The sequence below is a fragment of the Ursus americanus genome, chromosome 7, assembly GCF_024610735.1.
Source record: "Ursus americanus isolate L20-20 chromosome 7, mUrsAme1.1.p, whole genome shotgun sequence".
Classification (NCBI taxonomy): domain Eukaryota; kingdom Metazoa; phylum Chordata; class Mammalia; order Carnivora; family Ursidae; genus Ursus; species Ursus americanus.
In genome coordinates this window covers 16,292,065-16,314,342 of record NC_142133.1, presented here as the reverse complement: position 1 = coordinate 16,314,342, position 22,278 = coordinate 16,292,065, and the positions used below count along the sequence as shown (strand labels likewise).

Here is a 22,278-nt window from a genome sequence, read left to right as displayed (position 1 = left end):
GGAGAGAGCAGGGAGGAGGACAAGAGCTGGGAGAGGAAGGGTACCGTCGTGCAACCAAAGGCGGGTACTGATGGAGCTGCAGCGGCCCGGGTGTAATTCATCCTGAACGAAAGCTGGGGGATGAGCTCCTTCCAAAATGAAAAAGGAGGATGTTTTCCGTTCCTGCACATTTGCTGCAGCTGCTGGGATCGTTAGGCGGGTGGGTGGGGGTGGGGACGCTGGTGACGATACTCTGAGCCTGACTCAGGTCGGGGGTGAGGTTAGGGAGAAGTTTGTGCCTCGGTGATTTGGTCCTGGCAGCCCTTCATTCAGTATGTGCTTGGCACATGCTTGCTGCTGACACCAACAGCTTATGGAGCGCAGACTGCTCCGGAACCCTCCCGTGCTCAGAGGGGAAACCTGGGACGCTTTCTTACTTCCCTTTCTGGCTGTGGCAGCTGTCCCTCAGTCTCTTCTCTCTTTCTCCAATAATGACAGAGCCCCTGATTTTCCATGGGCCATATGGACAACCAGGACAGTGACACTTCCCAGAGTCCTTTGCAGCTAGGTGTGGTCATGTGACTAAGTTCTGGCCAATGGATCATGATGGGGACTGATGTATGCAATTTTCAAAATATGTCCTTACAGAGAGGGGGTGTCCCCTTCTTCTGCTCTCCCTGGTTATGCCTCGGAAGGTGAACATGATGAAGAGCCATGATGGGTCACAGGGGTGAGAGTGACACCCCACAGAGAGCAGAGCCAACAAAATGGAAGGAACCTAGGGCCCTGGACCAGGAGAGCAGAGCTGTCATCCCAGTCAAGGGCACCATCTCTGAACTTTTACAAAAGGACAACAAAACGTCTACCTTGCAGAAGTCACTGCCATTTTGGATCAGTCACACACACCCAAACCTGCCTCCCAATGCCACACGGCCCAACCCTTCCCCCCGCACCACATTCAAAGCATTCAGGTTTTGTTCCCAGAGTTCTCTGGGGGCTGAATATCTAGGCTAATGTCCAGACGAGAGAGGCTAATGTGCAAGTTACTGAGGGGCATGTATTTATACTGATTATTCCCAAGCCTGATTACAAGCTTCAGGAAGGCCAATGAGTTAACCTTCCCCGGAGTTACCAGAACATACTAGTACCCTGAGCATAAAGCAGCACCCTTGAGCAATGGAAAGCAGGCTTGTGAAATGCAAAACGTGTTCATTTGCTGATGGTGGTAGATAGTGCGTATCAATAGAATAAAGGCCTGGGAGCCCCAGAGCAGGCAACGCACAGCCCCCCGGATCTGATCACCGCATTACTGGGGACACGTGGTAAAGGCCCAGTGAGGGCGCAGCCTCCTACCCTGGCACGTGGAGCGGCGGGGGCTCTGGCATGCCCCTAGGGAGCCGTGCTGGCTCCATGTCTTCGAAGAAGACAGGGGGCTCTTTGCCTAAGGGGAGGCTTGCTTCATATCCCTCGGAGTTTCAACATTCCTCTTGCTCCTTAGGATGCAACAAGCTGGCTGGTGAGCATGCCCCTTACACACCCCTGGCCGCCTAAGGGACCCTGATATGCTAACTGGGGCGCTGTTGGCGTTATGAACATGCTTCCCTGTTTAGCCTGTGCATGCTGGTCCAATTTCTCCCCCCAGAGTAAAGAAGCTGTGGTGGGAGAGTAGGGGGAGTACTGCATGCTAATGGGGCCTTATGTGAAGTCCAGGCAGCGGGAAGCCTCAGATCCCCAGTGAACCACTTTCTGCCTCTGACTTGCAATGACTTGCAATGTCCGCTCAGCTCAGGAACTTTCTACCTGCAGTCTCTTCTGCGTCTCCCCTGGGGGGCTGTAGGTGCCAGCCCCTCGGGAGAGATGGACACCTGTCAGGGTAACCAGAAAACAGGGGAGGAGCTTCACTGAGCACCTATTATGTGCCCCACACGGCACTGACCACTTTGCTCACGAGCTCATTTTAGATCAGGGCGGGCAGTAGGGGGCTGGCAGGAGAACCCAGCCCTATGGGATCCTGAAGCTCTCTGTGTCCCCCACAGTAACTGACCCTCACATTCCACGGTGCAGTGGTGCCAGTTACCTATCAAGAGGGACTGTCACCTGAATGGCCACCTCAGCGTTACCAGCCCTCTGCCATCGCTGAACTATGCCACCAGACCTCACCTCTTCTCCAGCAATTCTGTGAGCTCTCTGGGGCTTGAGCTGGTTTTACTAACTAGTTTTACTCAGGAGAGGGAGGGTAAGGAGGAGGGACGGGGCCTGTCTTTGAGACTAGGAAGGCTATCCATCTGTGTGGTTTTTCCTCCAATTTTCTTACATTTGTATTTGCTGCCAGAGAGCCTCCCTGAGGCAGGCAGGCAGGCCCTGTCCCCATGTGGTGGGGAAGGAAACCCACAGCCAGACAGATGAAGTGACTCTTCTTAGGCCAAGCAAAGAAGAAAGAGCTAGAACTAGGGGAGAGATGGGCAAAGAGCTCCAGGTTCCTGATCCCCAGGCCCTTCCATGAGTACTGCAGTCTATGTAGGCCTTGTCAGGGGCCTTCACCACCCCACATGCCCTCGAGAGGCCTGCAGGCAGGCGGGCGGGTGGCTGTCACTGGGGCCAGGGACACTCACCAGCCTGGAGCCAGATCTGTTCCAGTGTGGTCCACAGCTGCATGGGGCCCTGCTTCAGGACGGAGCTGGGCACAGTCAGCTCTGACATGGCCTCCTCCAGCCGGGAGGCTGCGATGGATGACGCCCGCCGGGAGCCTGCAGAGCAAGAGGGGAGGCGGCTGAGTGGTCGCAAACCAGCTGACGGACGCACCGGGACGAGCCCTCCTTGGACCCTCAGCCACGGCTGGGATGAGGCGCTTAGGAGGGGCACCCGGGCAGTAAGCCCGCTCCTAGGAGTCTTCACTAAGGAAGATAGTCCTGAGTGTTGGCAAAGGCGTCTGTAATACTGAAACCAGAAATGACCTGAATGTCCAACAACAGGGAGTGACTGAAAATATGTGCGGGTAGAATCACCCAAGACCCTGAGGCCATCACACTAATGGCACAGAAATAGGGAGACAGGTGCAGAAGGATGTTCACGGCATACGGTTAGGGGAAAAAAAAGCTGAGAAAGGGCACAATGACATTTTTCTAGGGAAGAAATAGGGGCCTGGGAGAAAGGTCTGAAAGGCCATTATGAAGGTCTGGGTGGTGAAATGAGAATTTTTCTCTTCTCCCTTCTGCTCTCGTGGCTTTCTGTTTTCACAGGTGCATATTATCGTTTCTCCTACAAGAAGGTCCCATCTGAGGCTGCGCCGCACCGAAGCCTCGGGCAGCGGCTCAGGCCGGACCCTGTGCCCTCTGCAGAGCCTCCCCCGTGGCAGTTCTGGGTGACTCGGGTCCCTGCCTAGGATCTACAAGCCGTCGACATTTACACTTCCTGTGCAGGTGGAATGTGAGCACGGTCCCCCCCCAGATGAACTCGGCAGCCCGCGGGGCACTCCACAGATGGTTTCTGTTTCTAGGACGAGCCCACGTGCAGCGCTAATCGTTTGTTCGTGGTTCGTCCCCCCTTCACTGCAAGGGTGCCGGGCCCTCCTTCCCCGTCCCCTCTTTGGAGTCAGCAGCTCCACAGTCAGCCCAGTGCCCCTCGGACGTGCCTCTAAGTCAGGTGCGGGGCTCGGCACGGGCAATCCAGCTCCATCAGGGACAGCAAAGGTGTGATCGGCTCAGGTCCACAGAGGCAGACAGAATGAGCAATGCCACTAAATACACCTCCCTGACGCTCCGTTCCCGTGACTAGTTCTTTCTCCTGCGCCTGGGCCATTCCACTTTCATCAGGCCCTCACTTGAAACAGTCCACTCTGGGCTTCGCTGTAAACTGAAGCTCAGCTCATTCCATCCTACTTGACTCCGTCTACTAAGGACACTTCAGGTAGACCCTGGCCTTGAGCTTAGCCTCGGGGGAGACGGTTTCTAGGCTCCACAGCCATCTCCCTGCCCTGGCTCTCCTCTCTGCACCCTCGCCCAGGACGCAGGGTCCTTCCCCTGCCTGCTCCAGCTGCTCACTTCCCACTCCAGAGCAGGATGGGTGGGAAGGTGCCAGAACGGTGCCTGGAGGCAGCTCCTTAGCTCCTCAGCACCAGGCTCTGGGGGGTGGGTTTGGCCAGGCCGGGCAGATGCCACTCTCCCTGTTCGTGCTCAGGCTGGGAGAGTGAGCTGTGGACCCCATGGACGGCTGACCACGGGCTAGTTCTTACCGGAGTCTGCATCATGGGCATCGGGCAGAGTCAGGTGCATGCCGCTCTGCTTCTTCAGGGGGACGCCCTCGCCGAGGCTCCCATCCTTTTCCAGGCCTCTGAAAGGCAAAGGAAGGCCAGGCCCCGGTGAGGTGGAGGGCTGGCAGGGAGAATAAGGGAGGCTTATGCCAGGTAGGCTCTGGGGCTGACAGTTTAGGCCTGGGAACTGAGTCAAAGCTGGGACCAGTAGGAAGGATGGAGACCACCAGAGTGGCAGAAGAGACTAGAGCTCAGGCTTGGGGTTCTAGAATCTGGCTCACTCTAGCAGCTACACTGACATGCTGTGAATCCCCAGCACATGTATACACATACGCACACACACACACACACACACACACACACACACACACACACATACACACACATACACTGCCACTGTGTGCCTGTGGGGACGTCAGTCTCCCCGCTATTCCTAAATACCACCACATTTCGTCCCCACGGCTACTATTTGCTCATGCTGCCACCAAGAATATTCTTGCTGTTCTTCTGGTCCACCCAAAACCCTCCATCCTTTAGAATCAGCCCAGTGCCCCTCCCGGCTGCTGTGCCCCTCCCGGCTGCCTCCTCCCTTGCCCTCCGTCAGCATGGATCCAGCAGCACGTGGGTTAGAAACCCTCCTCTGAAGTGTGTGATGCTAGGAGCTCCCCAGGCCAACAGGAGGACTTTGCTACCTTTTGCTGCCCTCACAATGTCTAGCAGAGTGCCAGACACAGAGCAGGCATCACGGTCTGGCTTCCAAGGAACGCTTAGTCTTCACGGGCCACCAGCAATGCCCCCAGCCCCCAGCCCACGGAAGGAAGCCCCAGACGCCACTCGGCCTCAGGCAACCTACCTTGGGCTACCAGGGTGGCCCCAGAAGAGCCGGGGGGGGGGGGCAGGGGTGGCAGATAAACAAGCATGGTAATCTCCCCAGGTCCCTGCAGCTCCCACACTGCTAGAGAGGTTGCTCTTTGCTCTGAGTGGGAGGTGGGGGGGACACCAGCTCGGAAAGGCTGTGCAGCCCATTGTGCCCATTCTGGGGCACACATACCCCCAGCAGCCACCCCTGCCCACTTCTGGCATCGCCCTGGAACCTGCCGACTGGGGAAAGCTTAGAGGAAGGCCAAGGTGGAAATGGCAGGAGAGAAGGCAAGTAAGTCCAGCCTGGGGCCAGAGGCCTCTTCCTTTCACTGGGGTGCCCAGACCATGGTCCAACCAAGAATGCCAGGGCCCCACCCTTGCCGCTTTAACTCAGGCTCACACGGGCCTGAACTTGCGCCTGCGGGTGCACGGCCATCGGGCACACATCAGAGGAAACCACCCACAAAACACAGTGGGTCAGGTTGGTGCCTTTCCTCCCCACCCTCTTCCACTGTCGGGAGGCACCAGGGTGCAGTGCGGAAGACCCAAGGACACGGGCCATCCCTCCTCGGCTGTGTGGCCCTTGGCAAAGCTACTTAGCCATTCTTAGTTTTCTCATCCTGCTTATCGTGTGCAGTAAGAAGCAGGGGAGGTCAGGCTCACGAGGTCTCCGTGAGGAGTACAGGAGGCAACACGGGCAGGTGGCAGGCGCAGAGAGCTTCTTGTCCCACCTGCCCTCCCAGCCCCTGACGGGGACACTCCTAGGGCTCCAGAAACAGCCCATCTCAGGGACTTTTGCCACCTGGGTCTAGGTCAACACACAGCATCACTCCTGCCCTGAAGAACCTGGTGGTGGGGGGCGGGGGGGGGGCTGTGGGGAGGAGAGTCCATGATAAGCACTTAGATCTAGTTCAAGAGGGTTGAGGGGAAGTGTAGAAGGCTGGGTGACTGCAGGCTCCACGAAGGAAGGCTCTGGGGGCGGGGGGCTGGGAGGTGTGGGCTGGCCCAGGAGGAGCAGAGGAAGGAGCAGAGGAGCAGAGGAAGGAGGGCGCCTGGGTGGGGCCGGTAGGCCAGACATTCTGGCCTCTGGCCTCAGCTGCCCCAAACCAGATTTTACAAATCCTAGTTTCTGCTTGGTATCTCCAGGTTCAGAAAGACCGCCCCCTATTCTGGGGAAAGCCAGGAGGGTATGGGATCCTGCCTTCTGGTCCTAGCAATTTGCCTTCAGATAGTTGGCCTGGCTGAGCCCTACCCCGCCCTAGGTGGGGCGCTATGGGAGGTTCCCCAAAAGAGGTGCTTAGGGAACCGAGGAGGAGCTCCACTGGGCCCTCCTATTAGAGATGAGTGTGTGGGTGGTGACTTAAAATGACCCCAGCGTGAACCTACAGCCCCAGCCCCTGCGAGAACACGGGGCAACCCCACAGATCTGCTGCCTGGAGGGGAGGCACAGGGAGGGCCCGCATGCCGGGAGACGGGGCCACAGCTCCGAGGGGCCTGCCAAGACCGCCTGGATGAGCAGGCAGCCAGCCATCCAGCCAAGAGGAAGTCCCTGCCACCTCCAAGGGCAGCTCCTCTCCGTAAGGGGAGCCAGACTGTGGACCTGCCCAAGTGGCTGCAGCCAGTGAGTGGCTAAGCAAGGGGCATCTCAGGGCAGGTCCTGCTCACACCGGAGTCTGGGCCTCACCCCCACATCACCCAGCTACCAGACAGCTCCCCATTCCCTTTCTGAAAAGTCCCTCACCCCAAAGCCTCCTTCTGGCAGCTTCCACTCACTGGGTCCTGCTCTGCCCTGGAATCTCCCAGGCCTGTCAAAGGCCTTCAGACAGAGACAGACCCTACTTTGCCCAAGGGTTTTAACCCAGTTGGATTATCCTGGCCCTCCTCTGTAAGTCTCACCAATAGAGAGACATGCCTCTGGGGACTGTGAAAGCCTTCTGGTCTCCCAGAGTCCCTGTGAAAATGCAAACACATCTACTAGAGGGGGGTCTTCCAGGAGATGACACAGCCAGGAATTTCAGGGGAGGGCAGGGAGCGAGCACCAGAGGAGAAGGAGGACGCCCAAGACCTGCCTGGCACAAAGCCCTTTTCTGCTTTGGGCTACACAGTGTCCGAGGGGATCTGAGCAAAGACTTCCAGCATCTTCAACCCAGACAAGAGTGCCTACTCTGGCCCAGGAAAAACCTGGAGCCCAGGCTGGGGACTATGGTAGGAGATGGTGGGTGAGTCAGGGGAAAGACGTTGGGTGAGTGGGGCGGGAGGATGGTGGGTGAGTTGCGGGGGGGGGGGGGGGGATGGGCGGGGCAGGCCCTTCAGGAATTCAGCTTCCTCCTCCTAGCTTCCAAATGGGGCCAGGAAGAAGCAATGGGCTCAGGAGGGCTGGCACTCGGGTGACCCAGGTTCAAGTTCCAGCACTGCCATTTACCAGGTGAGTGACTCTGGCAAATTCTATAAGATCTCGGAGTCTTAGTTTCCCTCCTGGGCTGAGAATAAAATCTGACAGTGTTTAAGAGATGAGCGGTAATCCCAGCGCCTGGTCCACCGCTCAATCAGGACTTCCTTCTTACTTCTCTGAACTTCCGCTTCCCAAGCAGGTTCTTTCTGTCCTCACAGAAGGTTGTCAAAAGGTTAAAATTAGCCAACGGATGTAAAAGGCCCTGGGAGCAGTAAGTAGCACACTCTGATTCAAATTCCGTCACCACCCCCAGGCATCATGGCTGCAGGGCTGTGGGCTGTTGCCTTGGCAACCACCACCCGGCCCGTGTGGCATCCACCCCCCCCACCCCCCGGGCAGCCGCAGAGAGCATGACCCCACTCACCCCATCTGGGAGAAGCTGTACAGGGTCTGCCACAGCCTCAGCATTTGTCTGCAGGTCACGAGGGCTTCCTCCGGGCCTTTCAGCACCTGCTCCAGCTTCACCTTGGTGAACATCAGGCTGCGGGGGGTGACGGCGGCAGTTAGCATGGCCCTGCGAGGGCGCCCTTTCCCCCGGCTCTCCTCCCAGGCTAGGACCCCAAGGGATTCCGCCCCACCATTCTGCCGGTCCCCCTCATTCACTTGGCCCCCGGTCATAGACTCTCCTGCCCCAGCCTCTGAAGCACTGTCAAGTGTGGCTATGAGTCTCGCTTTGTTTGCTCCTCCTACCCACACCCTCAGTACGTACTGTCCCCAAGGAACATGTGGCCATCCTCGTATTTACAAGCCCCACAGGGCCCTGGGGGCCCTGTCCGCAAGAGACAGACCCAGAAGGCAACTCTTAATCAAGGAATAAAGCTAAGCAAGGAACTGGCAAAGAAAGGTCCCCTAAGGGCAGAGTGCTGCTTTAGACCTTGCCGGCACACAGTAAATGCTCAATTAACATCTCCTCAGTTGAACTGCAGACTGCTTCCTGACCCTGGATACATGAGGACAGTCACCAGTCACGTGCTACTTCATCAAAGAATTCTTCACTGGATTTCCTAAAATAGCCAGCTCCCCTTATATGTGCTATAGGATTAAAGTGCCACCAGATCCTATCCGGTCACCATTTAGAACACAGTCACTCTGCAAGGGAGAGAGCAACTTCAGAATCTCTTTCAACCTGAAAACTGGGAGTCCTCTGAGGTCAGGACGGTGTGGGATGTGGAGCTGTGGCCCTGATGGAGGCTGGGAGGAGAAAACAGGCGCTGGCCCCACCGGAAGGCAGGACCGCAGGAGGGGGCTTCCTCCCTCTGCCCCGGACACAGCAGAGGCCATCAGAGCACCGCCCATCAGAATGAGGGTGGGGGCTTGGGCATCCTGCTGTGCCAGGTGTTGGCCCTTCGGTTATCGGGGAGTACTGGGGTCCTGGGGGAGAGAGGGTCAAGGCAGCCGCGGACACTTAGGAAATGCAAGGCAGTGGCAGTTTACTACCGGCTATGAAGTACCGCGTTCTTTCTACCGTGGGTCCTGCCAGCCGCACTGATGCGCACCAGCTGTCTGGGCAGCATGTGAACTTGACTGAGCCACTGAGGCCCAAACAAGGCTGTGACTCTGGTTCTCACCGGGTGCTGAGCAGTAAGGCCCTTTTCATCCCGGCATCGCTGTTGCACAAACGCACATGATGTCAGGCCCTGTACTTGATCACTGCCTGGTGGCTCTGCTGGCCCATCTGAACTTGGCACACAGGCCCTCGGACAGGCTGAGTCCTGCATCCAGACAGCACGCGTCCTGTGATCTGAGGCTGCAGGCACTGTATGGGGAGGCCAGCCTTGGACTGGGAGCTTTCCCCTCTGACCCTCTCCCTCACTCGGAGCCCCTCCACCCCATCCAGCCTCACCTCTCCATGTTCATCCCCTCTCAAGTCTGACCTTAAATTCTGCCTTCCCAGACGCTCAGGATGCCTTGTGCCCTTCTCAGAACATCTACTAATGAATGGCCTGGTTGGCCTACAAGGTCCCGAGGGCAGAAAGCATGGTCTCCACAGTGTGGGCTGCACAGGCCTGGGCAGGAATGTGGTCTTTGCATCCTGGTGGGCAGCTGCTGGGGAAAACTGGCCCTGCCATCCCTACTCTCCCCTCCCGGATTCTCGAAGGGTCCAACACTTCACAAGTAATAGAAGCCCCTGCTTTAGGAAATCTGGAGTAGAAGACACAATTTCCACCTTCAAGGTAACAACTGGTGCTAAAAATGACAAAGCGCCCAGATAACCAGGTGCTGATCATTGAGTGATAGTCAGGTGGGTCAGACTCAGCGCAAGGAGGGTGGCGATAAGGTATCTTGTTGGGCTGGTGTGTGATGAAAAGGCGGCTGGGGTGGGGCAGCACTGGGAGTTGGGGGAGAGAGGTGAAGCGTTGGGAAGGGGGGACCAGAGGCTGGAGCAGCTGTTATGAGGAGTGAAACCCCTTCCTGCAGACATGGGGAACACCCAGGCGGGGCCACTCAGGGCCGGGCTAGGCTGGTTCCCGGGACAGTTCCCCAGGCAGACCAGCCCCGAAGTGCTCCCCGGCACCCCATGTCCCCCGCATGCCTCCTCTTCAGCTCCTCTCTGCTAGGCCCCTTTCCCCCTCCTGCTCCCTGCGTCCCTGAGGGCCAGCACGAGTGGCAGACCCGACCACACAACGTGCCTAGAACAGAAGTGGCTGCAAGCTGAGCTGGCAGACAGTGACTTCTACCAACACAGGCTGTTATCCTCGCGGCTGCTGACATTCCATTAGCGTGAGTGACCCAGCGCGGAATTTCTCAACCAAACCACATCCTTTCTGGGCTGGGGCAAGCGCTCCAACAGGCAGTCACCCTCTGGTCGGATCCTTCACTCCCGGATCCTGGATCCTGGGAGGCTCCAGATGGGCTCCTGAGATTTCCTTAGTCTCACCGCTGAGCACTGCCAGGAGGGATCTTCCTCGACAAAGAACCCTGCCCAGACTGTCTCTGACATCAATTCAAATGCCTTTGTGCCATGACCTTCCATTCCTGCCACTCCTCCCGATGCCCTTGGGCACCCGTGAGCTGCTCATGTGGGCATTAGCAGCAACCTGAACTGGGGGACAGCCTCCTGGACTCATCCGTGCCCTGCTGCAGTCATCGCCCTTGCTGGACTCACCCTTCCTCTCCAACTTCCGGCCAGCTCCTAAGCAGATGTCACCCTCTGACTTCCCGTGTGTCCGCATGGGGGCTGTACACACGCCCCTCCAGGATAGTCTTCACTATGTCGGACTTGGTCACCTGCACACCTGCTGGCATGCCTCTAATTCGCTGCTGGACTCCCTCCCCTCCCCTCCTCTTTCGCAGTACAGGGCTCCCTCTCTATCCTGTGTGCCAAGACACACGGGTGGCCTGGTTCCTCCCACAACAGTACGAGGAGCTGGCTGAGCACCGATGTGCCACTGTGGCTGGTGGGCAACACTTCCTAGCCCACGCAACACGCCGGAGCCTCACCGAACACGGTGCTTCCAGGCAGGGCCTCAGGGAAGCTGTTGGCCATGGGGGCCGGGGGATGCAGGCGGCAAGCTTGGGCTCCCCACCCCTTCAACCAGCCCAGCCGCTGGCAGGCCTGTTTCATATACCAAATGAATCTAAAATGTCATTTGAAGAAAGGAGTCTGAGACTCTAAAAAAGCCCACTATTCTAACTTAGTGGTTGTAGTCCCTCCTCAGAGAAGCCCCAGCATGACCACCCCTGCCCTTCTCTGATCACTCAGGAGTCTTAGCACTTAATTACACGCTCTGTATCTCTAGATATTATTTACATAGATTATTTATGTATCTTTTGGCCACATAGGCTTATGAGTTTAATCACGAAGATACATTCCTATCAAGCATTTTAAATTCAGATAATCCAGAAACAGTCTGTGGCCAGTCCTGCCTACAGATGGTAAAACCACCATGCATCTTGTCCTGCGTCCTGCCATGCACCCCCACCTGGACGGCAAGGCCTCGTCGGCCAGGGCCCTGCTTCCCGCCACGTCAGGGTCCTCCCCGCCTCTCCGGGGCCCACACGGAGCTGAGCGCACACTGTCTGCTTAGTTCTGTGAAGATACGTGTTGTTACAACCATCTGGCCACGCTCAGGGTCTCGCAATCCGTGTGAAATCAGAGCTGATTTCTGACGCCCCCGCTTCCCACTGCTGGGCCCTCGTTAGGAAGGAGGGAGGGATGTGTTCGCTCGGTGCCTCATCACTGGAGTGGGTTACAGTGCCTCCCAACAAGCGAAGCGCTGGCCGAGTCCGTTTTTAGCTGCCAAGTTCCACGGGCCTGGGGAGGAGCGGGGGAGTTCTGGGCAGGACATGAAGGTGTGCGGCTCCTCAGGACTCGCGGTCTTCATCCCGGAGGACAGTCACCAGGGCAGAGCCAGAAGTACAACCAGGGAGTGTCCCGAGACAGGAAGGGCCGGAATATGTGCATCTACAGGCCCTCTCACACCTGAGCAACCACTCTGGGACAGGAACGGCCACACTGCTGACCCTGCACGGTGATGTCGTTCAGAGCGGAGTGAGAAACCCGAGCCAAAGTCCCAGCTCCACTGTCACCCAGCAGGGCATGTCGCAGGTTCCAGTGAAGTGGGAGTGACGTCTGCCACCACATGAACTGCAGTGACCCGCATGCAGCGGCTGAGAAATGCACAGCTGCACTCAGTCCTCAAGCACAGGCCTGCGTTGAGGCTGGGGGAAGGGACTCCTGCCCCGAAACGGCAGGCCTAGCAGACCCGGAAAAGCGGTTTCGAGGCCTCGTGCCTTGGAAGGCTCTCAGAAAGCCCCTGACCTCTGTGGCCCGTCTGGCAAGGCAGGCAGTCTTCCTCGCGGCTCCTGGGACTCAAGAAGGGTGTAGGAAAGGAAGGGATGGGAGGGGACAGACTAAGCCCGGCCGACTAGGTCCAGGTGAAGCAGCCGTGGCCCTAAGCCCCCTTGCAAGCACATTCCTGTTTGTGAAGCTGTGGAGGCCCATGTGAAATAAACACCGAGGTCTAACAGGACCGAAGGCCCTTCCCACGCCTTGCATCCGAAGACGATGTGAAAGTGAGTGTTCTCTCTGGGGAAGAGGAAGGAGCAAGAGTCCACGTAAACACACCATGTGCTCTGTCCCACCCCAGCGGGGAGCCAGCTAAGGCTACGGGAAGGAGTCCTGGGCCCAGCTGAAGTGGCAAGTGTGCCCTGGTCCTCGTAGGGAGGCCCAGTGAGGCCACAAGGTGACTCCCCAGGAGCTCACACCCTCCCTAAGAACGCCACCAGAGTTTGGGTGATCCACACTGGTCACCTCATGCCCAGGCTCGGGGCTCCCTAAGCCACCATCCTTACTACACACTCATCTACCGCCGTGCTCTGGTCAAGGCGGGCATCCTGGGGGCACAGACAGGCACTCGGCTGACCTGAATAGGGCCAGCCCTGCTGGACCATGAAGCACCTCGGCCTTGAGGAGTCTGTCTGCCTCTGGGCCAGCCCTTCTCCTGTGGCAGAGACGCAGACCAGTGAGGCTGGCGTCTCTGGGTGTTCCCACAGGGCATTTCTGCCCACCTGCCCAGCCACTCGGGCCAGGGCAGCCCCTGGAGCTCATTCTTGGTGGAATGCACGGTCAGCCTGGCAGCTGCCTCCTCCTCCTTCGCTTTCTGGGCCCTGCCTGGCCCCTGTTCCTGGGGCAGGATCAGCCTGCTAATTATTTGTCAAAAGGATTAAGATTTGGAGCTGTTCCCATCTGAGGCAAAGACAAATCATTTTTCCCCACTTATATAAGAGGAGATATCTTCGGGTGAGCCTCCTCGAAACTGGGTGAACATGAGCCCTTCCAAAAAAAAATATTTTCCAAAAGAATTATTTTGTAAATTGGGGATATTTCTGTGAAGATGGCTTGAGCTAAGCAAGCACTCTCCAGGGGTCAGAGGTCACCTTGTCCATTCCCCCTTTCCAGGAGCCTCAGATCATTCTCTCCTGCATCCCCTCCCTGGCTGCTCCCCCCAGCACTGCTCCTGGTGGTAGGGAGTATGTGCAGAGCAGAGGCGGCTGCAGGGAAGGACCTGGGCTGTGTGGGTCGCAAGCACAATGGGACCACATTTTCCCTTTCCTGTTCCTGGAAACGGCTCCCTATAAAATCACTCAGCACATGCGATAAACGCCTGAGCACGGCCACTGCTGTCTAGCTGACGGGGCCACCTCTGGCCCGCGGTTCGCTCCCCAGCAAACAGGAGCACATCGTGCTGAAGCAGCTGTGGGCACCGGACAAAGCAGGTACACGCCCCCGCCTCAGCACCCTCCCGGCAGGTGCCTTCACCCCTCCGGGACAGTAACCGCACCACCCAGGAAGGCTGCTGGGAGGACTAAGGGCAACAGAGCCCTATACAGGCAGCCCTGGCGCACAGCCACCCCACAAGACAGGTCTCCTCGGCCCACGCCATCACTGCCAGTCTTCCCTAGCAGACCCTGTGTCTGGCAGGGCCACGTCTTTCTTATCTTTGTATCCCCAGTGACTGACCTAACGTCACTCAACGAATCTTTGTTGAATAACGGGAGTTTGAGCCACAAGGACTCACGGAGGCCTGGGGAGCTGTGGGCGTTCCCGGGGTGGGGGAAGTCCGAGGAAGAGCCGCTGCAGCGCCCCGGGGCACGGTCCATTCTTCCTGGTCCCACCAGCCCCATGCCTCCGGCTCCCGGCCTCTGTGGGAGCCCTGCACGGTGGGGGCGGGGATGGCGGCAGGTGTGGCAAAGGCACCGAAGGGGGAATTATCTCTTTAAAGGACAGTAATTAGTAATTCCGGCTGATGGCTGTGCCGTGCTGTTTTAATGAAGAGTTCTATTTTTACAGAAAACACATAATTGAGTGAAAAAGCAGGCTATTCTTTGAGTCAGGCGGCCACGCCTCTGGAAAGTCTAACTCCCGGGCCGGGAGGCCAGAGTCTGCCCACCACACGGGACACGGGGAAACACAGGAAGGGGGCCCCATCCTGCATGCCCAAACCTCGGTTTCCCTTCCTCTAGCCGTGGGGCCTCCAGGGCAAGTCCTTTCACCTTCTCTGAACTTTAGTTTTGTATCGGTAAAATGTGAATGACGGTATCCGTACACCTGGAGGGTGAGGGTAGGGCTCTTCCTTGGAAGAAATGTGCAGAGAGACCTGGGGGGGCTCACACTTCATAAAGTGCCCAATCCCGGTCTGCCCCACCTGCCATCATGTACCCAGCCCCGGTCACGCACAGCTGCTTACTTAGGCCCTCCTGTGTAAAGTGGGAGCAACGGGGGCTGTTCTTCCTCACCGGGTCCCTGAGGAGAGGGGGACGTAACGCAAGTGCAGTGTTCAGAGCAGTGGCCGCCGCAGAGCACGTGCCGGGTGCACTGCTCTCTTACTGTCATCAAAGCTGGTGGGGTTCAAGCCTCTGAGGGCTGTCTAGCCGGCCACCTGGCCTGGGTTCTAGCCCCGGCTCTGCCCTGTACCAGCTGTCTGCCCTACCATCTAGCTTCCCCAGTTTTTTCAAGTAGGAGGGCTGTAAAAAGCAAAAAATAAACACACCCAAACAAGAAAACAGGGTAAGTGGCGTGAGGGCTGTAAGGCGCCAGCATCCGTGTGGGGTCCCTCCTTCGCTCCAGAGCAATAGACAAAACCGCTCCCGTGGTCTACCCATCAGAGGGTCTACTGGGGTGCGCTGGGTGTCTAGCCGTGGGGCCCCCACAGGGAGGAGGTGGGGGCAGGGCAGAGGCCACAGTCCCTGCTCCAAAGGTGCTTCCACTCTCAAGGGATAGTTCAAACGGCGTATCTAAGGCAGCTGGGAAACAAACCAGTAGAGAATCCAGTACTCAATCAAGTAGTTCAGCTTTCCATTTTGACCAACGGGGGTGAGGAGTGGGGGGCTTCTAGGCAAAGTAGAGCTGCTGGTTGGCCCAGCAGGGATGATGACCTGGACGGAGGGCAGGAGGCCCAGCGGAGCAGGCGCAGAGGCCCCACCCCAGGACAGGATGGGGGCAGGGGCAGGGGCAGGGAAGGAGCAGGCCCTCTGGTAGGAGTCGGCCCAGCCCCTCGCCCCCATTCAGGCTGGGGTCACCTGGCTCCAACACCTGGCTCTACCCAGCAGCCCAGGAAGCCAGGCAGGGGCAGGGCGACATGGGTCGCACACACTCCTCCCAATTCCACGCCTCTGGGAGACTCCACCAGGGAAATCAACTGGTTACACTCAGGCACGTGCTCTTTGAGGGTATTATTTTAAAGTGGCTCTAACAGGAGTGACCTCCCTGAAAGGCAGAGGGCCAGAGGGAAGCCCAGCTTTCTTACCTTGCTAGAGACTAACTCCCAACACAGAAGGGCCCCTGATGGCAGCTCTTCGCCCTAAAAACCAATGATTTCCCCTTGGGTCTGGAGCATGCACTGACCCATGTACCCTCATCTTTTGAGGCTCACACCGATCCACCACCTCTTAATGAATTCATTCAAAATGAACTAACTTTGGAGTATTAAAATCAACAGCCGGCAAGCTTCTGCTTCCTGAAATGAGCTCCTCCTGCTTCAAGGGCCCTGCCCCCACCTGGAGAACAGTCTCAGGGCTTTTCTGAGAGCAGGCCTGCACCGAAGCACGCCTGCGGCTCACTGGACGGCTAGGCCTTCTTATCTGTGCTGACCCACGGCTGACCCAGCAGGTCTCCAGGCCCTGCTTCCCTCAGCCACCGCCTACGTCTGTCCAGTTATCTCCAGATGATTCTCCAAACGCAAACGCATGATCTTGCCAGATAAGAACACAAACCCCCCAGAGCCTTTCCATGACTATTCAGGAATGTCAGAACTTCCAGAAAGAAGGTCCCTAGGTAGAAGAAAAGTAGGGTCCCAGCCTGGTATAAATCACCAAGAAGCAAACACCTTGTCCTTGGTCTGTAACCTCTGCCCAGGAAGCAGACCCTGGGGCCCCAAAGACCACCCACTGCAGAGGGGAGGCCAGCCCTGCCTCATGGGCAACAATGCCCTCTCTTCCTGGGGCAGAGAGGCTTTGTCTTGGGCCTGGGCTGGAATGCCTGCCTCCAGCAAACGTTGTAAGCTGGGAGATCAGGGAGTGAGGATCGGGGAAACAAAGAGCTGAAATCACCTCAAAACAAATTAAGAATTCGTTTTGAAAAAAACCCTGCAAATAATACCTTCCTTTCCTTCTTCTCTTCCCGAAACCAAACCACCTGGGTCATCGACCCTCCTGTCTGAGCAAAAGCGGACTGGCAGGGGGAGACCGAGGCCCCTGACGACAGACCCACAGAGCAAGATCACAGGAGCGTCCATAGAACAACAAGCAAAGGGAAATGCTGAATGTCAAACCAGCTTAGCTGATGAGGAACTGACCTTTGGGGAAGAAAGTGCTGGGGCCAGTGATTATGCCCGGCTTAACACTTCCCTCAGCCACAGGGCCTGCAAGTTTAACTCCTGGCTCTTGTCCTGGGGGGGGGGTGGGGGCTGTGCTAGCCAAAAATGTTTAATGAATCCAGCAAAGGGATAAACTATGTTTGTGTTAATACCTTTGATTCCAGCCCCCTCACTGGAGTGTTGGTATTTTAAGTGTCTTTTTGATCCACTGTAGCCCTTACTAAGAGCCATCCAATAAACACACCGGGTTTAAGTCAGAAATGTGAACACAGGCCCGGGACTCTGATCCTTCTGCCTAGTGGAATGCACCAATAGAAATAACCTGAGAAAAAGGTGAGGCAGGCCAGGTAGACCAGGGAGGTGCCCTTGAGGCCACAGTTAGCCTCAACCAGAACCAGCCAAGGTCTGGCCCCAGCTCAGTCTAGTTATCAGCTCACATATTTTCCAAAACAGCCTAGGCTTCCTGGGGGAGATGGCTGGGCCGATAGGGTGTTTACACACGGCAGCTCCAGCTTGCAGGGAGGGCCATATTGCTCCTGTGCTGGGGGGCTGCCCCCCAGGCTCTGACACATCTTCCCCCAGGATCTTCCAAGTCCTCTCCTCCGGGATCTGGGCTGGGCCAGGCAGAAACTGCCCAAAGGGGCCTAATGGGACCCCCAGGGTGGGGCGGGAGGAGGTGGTCTTGCCAGTTGCCTCCTCCACCACCGCCCAGTCCACCCATGGTCTGGGTTTGTCAAAACCAGTCTGGCGGGCTGCCAGGTCTGGGTGGGGGCAGTGACTGACAGGCTGGTTATTGGAAAGCTCCCATCACGAAGCCCGAGGAATTTTGTTTGGTTACCATGGTGACCTTCACTACAAGCGCACTGACTAAAGCATAAGGAATCTGTTACCTAAAACCAGTGGCCCTGAAGCCCCAGCTGCAGGAACCATGCTTATCAGTAGCCTGTTCCCCTTGACCCCATATCCCTGCCCTCCCCAGCTGAGCCTCCCCCCTGCCTCCCATAGCACAGGCGTCTCCGAGCTTGCACAGGACAAGACCACGCACATTCCGCCCAGTGGGCTTGGAAACCGGCTCTAAATAGGGAGTTAGCTGCCCCCTGAGGCCCCCTGCAGGACGGCCAGGGACGGCCAGGCCAGCACATGTGTCTGGGGCTTAGTCGGAAGCCCTCAGGATTTCAGGAAGCTGTGCAGGGTGCCTGGTGGCCCCCGTGCCAAGTTCACACTGTCCCCGCGGGCCATCGGTCTCTGCCTCATCACGTTTCTGCCTTTTAAACCCAAGCTCCATTAACTAAAGGTCATCCCGCAGCCCGGAAATCAAGATCCTCTTTGCTTTGCTTTTTAATCCCTGAATTTAGGGGGATTTTCAGAAGTTCAGCTCCGCAAGGGCTGGGTTTTTCTCCAGGACTCTTTAGCCTACCTGGAGGAATCGTGGCCTCCCGGGCAGCTAAGGAGCTCCCACACCTCTCACAGGGCTTCCTGACTCTGCCTGTGCCTCCCAGGCCTGGCACGGACAGAGCCCTCCCCCAGCTCTGCGCCGCCACGCACCCCGCCCTCGGGCCCCACACCGTGGTCTCACACTGCTGGTGCGCTGCCTTCCAGACCCCTCCACGCTGCTGCCCTTGAATGCGCTTCTAAACCCACTGCAAGACCTTCTCTTGTCTGAATCTCACAACAGGCCTTGGAGGCAGAGGCAGGCAGGACAGATGTCACTGTTTGGCATTTGATCAAGCTGCTAGCGGTGGCACAGGTGAGAGACAGCACGACCCGGCGAGGGCAGGAGCCCCACTGTGGCCCTCACATGGGGATAAGCTCCCATAGAAAGGGCTCCATTCCACCCACTGGCCGCCGCCCCTCACACCTGCCGTGCCAGGCCCCCTCCACCCTCAACACTGGCCTGCCAGCCTCTTCCTTCACTAAGACAGTCTCTGGGAGCCAACGCACGGGCAGGCTGTGCAAAAGAGAAGAGCCTCTGAAAAGCCTCAGCCCCATAGAGCAGCCTTCAGGGGGGCTCCCAGTGGCACACAGAGCTCGGGTCTGTAAGTGCCCTCACACGGAGGCCTTGCTGGAGACACGGAGGCCAGGGTGAAGGGGGTTTGATTTTTTTGTTTTGCTGCAATGGTATTTACTGGACTGGCGGGTGAACGATCTGCCGTGGCAACAGCTGGGGCCACACAGAACTTGTTCCCGGTGCAGGGAGCAGCTGGAGAAGCAGGGTGCAGTCTCAGTTGAAGAGCAATGACATTTTTCAGTGATCCCTGGCCGGTAATGGGCTCAATGACATTTCCTGCTAATCCACGGGTTTCTGTACTCTGCTGTCCCATCTGCGGGCAACGGGATTGCCTTATTCACAAAGAGCCATGGTCATGCTCTATGGTCACTTCACAGAGCTGTGTGGTAGGTGGATTTTCCACACCCACTCCCAACCTCCTATATATATATATATATATATATTTTTTTTTTTAAGGATTGATTTTTTTTTTTAAAGATAACAGAAATGTATTATCTCACAGTTTAGGAGGCCAAATGCACCCTTTATTTTTTTTAGTTAGTTTTGCAGCCTTTTAGGGCTGGCTCCAATCAAGACAGAGGTCCTCAGGGCCATGGAGGGGAGGGGCTCATGGTGGCTTCGAGATAAAGAATCTGCCACTGCTTCTCTATCATGTCTCTACATGGGCAGGCTTTGCAGAGTGAGGCACCACGGAGAAGGGGATGCTCTGGTCCCCAGGCCTCTCTGCAGAGACACAAAACAGAAGAACCCTAGGGATGGGACTTAAACACTTTCCCTCCCTGGGCTTGGACCTCAGAGAGGTCTTCCTGCTGCCAGCCCCACGGCGCAAGCCCCTGATGCCCCGGCAGTGACCTCATGGTGTCTGGACTGGGCAGCTCTGCTCTCATGCAGAGCCTGCCCCATCAGGGGCTACTGCCGGCAGAAGTAGGGACACAGTCGATGGAGAGGGGCACAACTGTCCTACAAATTGACCAAGAACACAATCTGCACTGGGATCTGTTTTGGGTTTAGGGTCCCATAGAAGATCTGGTGAAAGCCATCTCCATGGACACAGGCACACAGGCCCAACTATTAGGGTTCAGGTCTAGGCATTCTTGGAGGCCCAGAAGCCCACCCATGGGCCTCAAGAGGGGGAGTCACCACCTCGGCAAGGACCAGCTCTCCACAACCCCCACGAAGACACTTGCAGTGAGTGAAGCATTTCCTGGTGAAGGAGTCAGCCCCTGAGTGAGGTGGCGGTAGGAGGGGGGAGAAGCACCCTTGAGGGGAAGGGCACACACACCACCAACAAGGGGGAGGAAGACTGGGGAGAAGGGGGCTTCCTCACCCAGCCAAGGAGCCCAGGAGGCAGGTGGCACCTCTCCCGAGGTGGGCTGGGGGTTGAGGGAGAGCCAGAGTGCCGCCCTCCAAACCCAACACAACCCCCACACGCTGTGGGCTCCAAGCAGATTTTCAGAAAGAGCCGTGAGCCTCCCCACATCAGGCCAGGGGGAGTGACTCTGCCAGCAGAGGGCATTCAGCCCGAAAGTAAGGAAGAGACACTGCAGCAAGATGCCAGGTGCTGGAATGTGAGGCTCCTTGCTGGGACTGGGGGCCCGAGGAAGGGCCAGGTGGGCAGCATGAGACTCCCTGCCCCGTTTCCATCAGGACAGCTCTGTTCCCCTCTGCCCCCAGAGAGTCTCCACTGGCGGGTAATGTTGCACTTGGGAAAAGGACTTGCTGGTCAACTAACGTCTGATGCCAGGCCCAGCCTCTCCTTCTTAGGACACATGCTCTGACCTGGGGCAGGGCCAGGACCCCTCCCCACTCTAGGAGTCTAAGATCTTCTTCCGCACTGCTTTTGTTTCCATCAAAGCCTAACTGACAATACAGTAAACACACAGACACACACACACACGTGCGCACGCACGAACACAAGGCACACACACGTACACACATATACAAGCACACGCATGGCTGGCAGCAGACAGTGGGTCAGATTCTGTCTGACAATCGTGAGAATGGAGCTTGGAAAAAAGCGAGATAACTGGTACTGGAAGAGGAGGACCTTTGTCCTTTGTGCATTTCCACTAAAAGTGAAAAAATAAACTTCTACACAGTAGGTCTTGTTGTATTATGCTGGCACAGTGAGACAAAGGAACTCATCTCTTGTCCACACACTATCTTACCTGTGTTTTAGTATTCCCTAAGCTACCTGCCTTTTCGAGTGAACCGATTTCAGTTTTAGTAATCTCCCAAGTGCAGGCTGAGGCCAAGAGTCAGGGCCATCTCCTGAATGCAAAGAACAGGCTCCACCTAGCTGTGGGCAGCCGAGCCCACCTGAGACAGGATAGCGGGGGGACAGGAAGGGTCAGGAGTCAGCATGCTGCGGGCAGAGGGTCAGTGTGGACTAGGGGAAGTGGGGCTGACCTGCAGGGGGAACGCCCGCCCTTGGCTTTATTCACTGGAGCCTGCTCTTCAGTGGGGCACCCTGGGGTGCTTACTGTAAGGGCTCTCTGATGCTCCCAAAACACCCTTCTTGAGCCTCGGTGAAGACAGTCATCCTGCAAGGTCTGCAGGCAAAGCTACCCATGGCATTCTCTGAAGGCGGCCACAGGCACGGGAAAGCCAGCTCTGGCCCCGATGAGCTAGGGATGGACAGAGGCAGACGCCCAGGCTCCCCACATGAAGGGAACCTCCTCGGGCTGGGACAGTTGCAGCTTCCCTTTATCACCTAACACGGCTGTGGCGCCCACCCATTTCCCCTGATTCTTCGTGAGCCTGTCTCCATTGCCAGTGTGAGTCCCCCCTCCAGGGAGCCAGGACCATGCTTCTTTCTGCTCTCTGAAGGAAAACAGCCCCTGGCTGGTGCTAAATAGCCCTCCTTCAGACCCGAAGGGGGAACATAGTGGGAATGGGGTGCTCAGGGGCCTCTCATCCTGGGCTCACAGGGTTCAGAGAAACAAGGTCTATTATACCCAGTGTCACATGCTTTGGGGGAAGAGGGCAGAAATCAAAAGATGACCGACCTCCTCATTCCCTCCTGCAGAGCAACGCACCCTCCTGCCTCAGCTGGCCCAGCACGGATCTTGTTCCCCCGTGTCCTGGTTGGGTGGCAGTGGGTTGTTTGTGTATAGGAGGGGGCAGGAAAGTCTCGTCCTGCCATACCCACCATGGCCTGGGCCAAATGCAGCATGAACCCTGCTCCAAAGAGGAGGGACGTCTAGGCAGTGTGGCCTTGGGGGATGTGGAGTTGCCAAGGATGGAGGGAGAGGCCGGGACTACTGTGGAAGGAGAGAACCCCTTTCCCCCAATGCCCACGGCCTGCTTGGAGGCGGGCGATGGCTCACTTGGCCTCGCCAGCCCAGCCAGTGTTAGAAGCTCATCCTTGGCTGGCTGTATCAGGGTTATGATTAAGTTACACAAGTTAGTG

At 57.2% G+C, this 22,278-nt stretch overlaps 1 protein-coding gene across 5 annotated transcripts in view; it reads right to left on the bottom strand.

The window, feature by feature from the left end:
- TTC7A (tetratricopeptide repeat domain 7A) overlaps window positions 1-22,278 on the bottom strand; it is a 116,289-nt gene that overhangs the window by 19,032 nt on the left and 74,979 nt on the right. For all 5 annotated transcript variants that reach the window (XM_087863372.1, XM_045787928.2, XM_045787929.2 and 2 more), the window contains 3 exons: window positions 7,906-8,022; window positions 4,211-4,308; window positions 2,592-2,726 (listed from right to left, as the gene is read on the bottom strand). In XM_087863372.1, coding sequence (XP_087719498.1) covers window positions 2,592-2,726; window positions 4,211-4,308; window positions 7,906-8,022 — 350 coding nt within the window. The remainder of the gene's footprint in view (window positions 1-2,591; window positions 2,727-4,210; window positions 4,309-7,905; window positions 8,023-22,278) is intronic.